A 5988-nucleotide genomic window follows, 5' to 3' on the forward strand; every position below is an offset into this window, starting at 1 on the left:
CTCTTTAAAGGTTGTTTACCCTATTTACCCCTCAAGGGCTTTTTGGTCAATTTTAGCTCTTCATTTGCGCGATGAAGGACTTCCGATATTATTTGGCCAAAATATCACTTTTAGCTATAATTCTAAACACGCGTACCTGGATCGGGTCATAAGATTGACCCGTTTAAATACCTTTCGCTATTAATATCTAGTTAATAGCAATGCTAACCATGTGTTAATTTCTGTGATCACAAAACTCAACAAGCAATCATCAAATATTATTGACAAATGGTGTTAACAACACCATTTGACCCGTTTAGTCGAAATGACTAATTATCATTTCGAGATGGTATTAAATTACCATTTCAGCCCCTTTAACCTATCCCGGTTTACTTTTGAATTCATCTTACTTAAGAATTGTTCTCGTTTTGTTTGACCCGTTATGGCTCATGCCAAATGGTGTTCTTTCAAATCCCTTTATATATTCGTTAGTCCATGTCCGGATTACTATTTGACCGTTTTTACCCTTTTTACCATAATTCATGGTTTCTTATCTTTCTCACCTTTTTCCGGAACTTCATGTTTCGTTTACTCAATATAATTCAGATTCAATACTCGCAATCAAGTATTTGGTAATAAAATAAAAGGGCGTAAGCTACACTTACCTCGCATCCAAACTATGTTTCTCTTTTCTTGTACTTGATTTATTTGGCCGCTTCTCTCCCAAGCCTCCACCTAGCTCGTTTAAGCGTCAAACTATTGTCAATCATTTACAAGGCGGTTAAATTAGTCATTAACAATCACGAGTATTCCACCTCACTTATTTTCTATGTCGAAGCTACTGTTCGACTTCATGCTTAGTTAACTTAGTTTATCAAAGTTAACTACTTTAAATCACAAGGTTTACAACATTAAGTCTAAATCAACATAATATTTAGAACCTTTATCACTTCATATTACGCGTAATTGCCATATCATTCAAATACGCATTTTCACTCTAATTTCAACACTTTAGTTCTCATTTAGGCATTTTAACAAACACCTAATGTGCATAATTTATATTCTTCTTTTATCAAGTTCATGGTTATTGTTTTAACCAAGTTTTAACATCAATTAACATGTCCACCTCAATTGTTCGCATCTACAACATCAGAATTCACTTACGAAAATTCAAATTACACTAGAACTACCATCAATTTCTAGTGTTTATCAACCTTGCAATTATGATGCAAGATTTTGACAAGAAAACACCTAGGATTTGTTCCTAAACCTTATATCACTTCCAATTTCATATCTACAACAAATAATCAAGCTCAACATTTGATTTCTTTTACATGCAAGAAATTCGGGTTGAATCAAAACAACCTAATTTGACATACCTTATGATCCCTTTGACGAAGTAATCACGAATCTATGTTCAGATTTTGATTTTAACTTGGTTTGAGCCTTCAATTTGAGCAATTAGTGAAGGTTAGGGTTTTGAGAATGGGGGGTCGCCCTTCTCCTGCTTCTGATCGAACCAGACCCTCAAATGGGGTGTTTGGTTTTTGTTTTATCAAACTTAATAACATAAGTTTCAGTTTTTAACAACATGAGCCCCTCCACTTTTTATTTAGTTTATATCTTAGGCTTTTTAATTCACTCATGTGTTACTACAAAACTAATAAACTAACTGGGTTATTTATCCTAGTTAGTTTATTCTTGTTTATTTTACACTTTATAAATTTAATATAAAGTTTTATATTTTCGGGGTGTTACACTTACCTACATGTTAGTAACTAGGTAAATATATTCCTAGTTATTATTATTATTTATATTTTTTTTGTTTACGGGCTAGTTTTTACCACTAACGGTACTTTACCCGTTTCCTTATATTTACCGGCTTTAAAATACTAAACCTGTTTTCGGGGTGTTACAGCAAGAATTTAAAAATATGTAATAATTAGCGATTTAGAATTTAGGGTTTAGTCATCACATTTTGTTTGAAAGTGACATGTCTTGTGTATTAATATAAACCGATATTTAATTACATTTTGAATTACGTTTCTTTGGTGTGTTATAAATGACAAGTGAAAAACAATTAAAGACATAATAATACTTAATAAATAAAAATTTGACATTTTATAATATATACAGTTTGTTTTATAAAAATATTTTATAATAAATATGAAGTTTTTTATAATAATATTTAATAAAAAATCATATGCACATTTTTTATTAGAAACGATAATATTTTATAATAATACTTGATAAATAAAAAACAAATAAAAACTTGATATTTTATAATATATACACATTTTCTATAAAAACATTTCATAAAAATATGAAGTTTTTAATAATAATACTTAATAAAAAAAACATATGCACATTTTTTTATTAAAAAACGATGATATTTTATAATAATACTTAATACATAAAAAACAAACATGGCGTTTTATAATATTGACACATTTATAACAAAATTTTATAAAAAATCTATGAATTTTCTTATATTAATATTTCGCAACTTCCCTATACTAAAACATCCATGATATTTAAATAATTTTTCATATGTTACATTCCCAATCATTTGCTGACAACCAATGGTTGGCATTAATTAGGTGGGCTTGGACCAACCGTATAGGGCTGTGAGGGGCGTATAGGTGAGCCCATTTTCAGACGTATAGAGCAATGAGTAAAGTATAGAGTTTGGGGATGTATAGATACTTTTGAGAATATGTGATTACTTTCACCCTTTCTTAATTACTCTAGTATAAAGTTTTCTATCATTGAAAATATACAATTAATAAACTTTCATGCATTTCCATTTACAAGAAATCCCGAAACCAAAGTATTTAGGCCACCCGGGTGGATAAAAAAGATTCCGTGATAATTGAGTTTCACGCGTGGAAATATATAAAACATCACCGCCGCTGTGTTGACATCATGCGTAAACTTAATAACGCGTTAAGAATATGGTGCGTGAAAAATGGAAGCATGTGAGGGGATGTGAGGGTTTATTGTTGGGTGTTGTGAGTGATGGGCATTTCCACTAAAAAAGATTGTGAGTGATGGAATAATGGTTGATGACATGACGGAACTTGATTGGATGTTGTGAATGATGACAACCCCTACCCCTTAGAATTAATGCATGTCATTATTCACAGACACCATTCCATTATTAAATACTTAAGAAAATTCTGTTACTTATAATCTATGAACAGCAACAATGATATGAAATGTTTGTTTGACTTGAACATTAGAAAGTAGCAATCTTTGATATATAAAAGTCAAATATATGTATACAACTTTAAGCTGAAAACATGAGAGGCAGCAATATTTGTTTATCAACTGATTCATTTCATCTTCTTGTATCCTCTAAATGACATCAGCGAGCCATCTTATGTAAGTTTCCGCAAACACCCGGCTGGTTTCGGATTCTGAATTGACTGGACTCTGGATCATTTGTAAATGGTAAGGGATGACGAACTTGATCCGTATCGTTTACTAAGATTTTTACAACACAAAAAAAAAAAAAAAAAACAGGAAAAAACAAAAACAAAAACAGAAAAAAAAATCTTGAAGAACGAACTGGTCACTGGTGCAATATCGTCATCATTAGTGACAAAAAAGCAAAAACTGTCTTGAAATAAAATAGGTTTACATGTACAAACCCAAAAAAAATATCACGATAAAAATAGGAAAGCAGAATGAACCCAAAACACAAAGAAGCAAGAAAACATGAAAGATAATGACTTTAGTTGAACACAGAAAGGCTGACGGGGCTCAGAAGTGCCGAAGAACACCATGATAAAGACGATGGTGACAAACTAAACCCTAATGGGCTCATGAGTGCAACCCCTAGTGGATCATACGCCTGTGGTGCAGGTGATCGCAATGGACTCAAACTCCCAAAACAGTCCATCACTGGTGCATTTGAAACAAATCTACTTGTCTCCAGTGTTTCATTCAAGAATTTACAAAAACCCGGGGACAACGTCATGGACGATAATGGGCTCACGGTCCCTTCACCTTCTGATGGTTGTGGTGGTGGTTGTGGTGGCGGTATAAGTGGTGGTTTTGGAAATATAGATGGTTTTGGTATTGCAGAAAGGGTGAGAGGTGGTGGAGCGATGTCTTTCAGGCGGCGTACCGATGGAGGTTGAAATTCGGGTGTGCTAGTTAGCATACGAACGACTTCTTTGAATTTAGAAGATTCAACCTTGTAAACTTTAGATGGGGCTGGTGGCAATGGTGCTATAAAATGCTTGGTGATGGGTTTTTGGACCGGTTTACGAACCGAATGGAGAGAATCAATGTACGGTGCTCGTCTGGATTTTACATTTTTTGGTGGTCGATTGTCTGATGAAGAAGATGAAGATGAAGTGTAGGAATATGTAATTTGATCCATTTTTGTGTTTAGGGTTTGTGTTTTCTTTTTTTGGGTGTATGTGTATATATAGAGAATGTTTAAGTTTAAGTATTGTTGTGTCCAGGTGGCTACATATGTCGTTCAACGTTTTACCTACAATCTTAGAGTAGGCTACAAGTATGGTCCTTGCACTATCAACGTTCTACAATATTGGCACTCTCTTTTAGAAAATAACTATTTCAGTATTTTGTATCTTATTATGTCAAACATCTAACTCTTTATCTTTAATCACTAAGGACGTTAAAAAATCTAGTAAATTTGTGTAAAATGACTATTTTACTCTTTTGATTATAACATTACAACCAATATGAGGGTGAAGGGGGCACCCCCCTAATGAGGTGAGGGGAAATTTTTTTTAACCCAATCATACGTTGCCATGTCATTTCCCCTCTATAACTTCCCTCTTGTCCAAAAACGTACGGGGTGCACCCCTCTTAGGGGAATTGTTTTTTTATTCAAAAAAAAAAATTAAAAAAAATTAAAAAAAATTTGATTGGTTGGAAATGAGGGTGGCCCCACCATTTCCTCTCTCCTTCTTCGGTGAATACTCACGTCACAAGCTTCCCGATTTACCTCCCCCCTTTGGATGGCGGCACTTTACCGCACGGCAAAATCGGTCCCCGAAGGGAGTCCCCGAGGGTGCCCCGGGCTCCTTGAGTTAGTTAATTTGGTAGAGGCTCATGCCTCTTAAATGGGATGTCCCTAATTCAAACATGGGGAATGGGGGTTATTTAATAAATTGGCGTAATGTATTGTATGAGTAAGGTTTGCCATTAAAAAAATTATAACATAATAAATTTTTAAATAACTTAATTAATGTAATGATATCATAAATCAAATTGGTATTTTTGTCAATTTAAACTATCACCCATTACCCAATAGCGATTCATACTTACAATTTAAATACAACACTCATAACTTTCCGTTTCATTTTTAGAGAAATCTCACAACCTTAATCATCATATATTAACATTTGAATGTGCTCACTTGGAAGCTACATTCTTCTATTTGGCTCACAAACATGATGATTATGCCAATTGATATCAAACTTGCCCAAATTAAGAAAATAACACAAATCATCACGTACCTCCTACTAGTGGTGATCAAATTAATCATCATAACCGATAATCGAACCATAACCGACATAATCAAACCACTATTAATTGATAACTGACATAACCCATGGTTATGGTTATGAAACTTTGTTTAACCGACCAATAAGTTATGGTTACGGTTATAAAGCTTTGGTTAACCGATATAACCGAAACCGAACCGAACTTGTAATATTAAGTTTATATAGTGGATTTATGTTTTACATTAACCATGTAGAAGTTTTTTAGTAAGATAAAAGTATGTTGGTAACAAAATAATCTTGATATGGATGCCCTTTTTATTGATAAAAAATTGAGGTGTTATGGTCGTAATATTTTATTGAAAGTTACCTTATTAAAGATAATCTCTCATCGGTAGTTTAACAAAAAAGTGTAGTATTGTTTATCGTATAAAAAACACCCAAGTTAAGGCCAAACCATGCACACTCCTATTATTTTAGAGCTTGATTGGTAAAATAACCGAAGTTAACCATAACCGACTTCATA

At 33.1% G+C, this 5988-nt stretch overlaps 1 protein-coding gene across 1 annotated transcript; it reads right to left on the minus strand.

Moving 5' to 3' along the window:
• Positions 1-3715: 3715 nt before the first annotated feature.
• Positions 3716-4369, minus strand: LOC110876190 (protein EARLY FLOWERING 5-like). Its single transcript, XM_022124367.1, has one exon. The coding sequence runs from the start codon at positions 4367-4369 to the stop codon at positions 3716-3718; it is 654 nt and encodes a 217-aa protein (XP_021980059.1).
• Positions 4370-5988: the final 1619 nt, after the last annotated feature.

This window comes from Helianthus annuus, chromosome 9 (genome assembly GCF_002127325.2).
Source record: "Helianthus annuus cultivar XRQ/B chromosome 9, HanXRQr2.0-SUNRISE, whole genome shotgun sequence".
Taxonomy (NCBI): domain Eukaryota; kingdom Viridiplantae; phylum Streptophyta; class Magnoliopsida; order Asterales; family Asteraceae; genus Helianthus; species Helianthus annuus.

Coding starts and splice junctions, on each gene's coding strand:
- LOC110876190 (XM_022124367.1), bottom strand. CDS start 4,369: ATGGATCAAATTACATATTCCTACACTTCATCTTCATCTTCTTCATCA.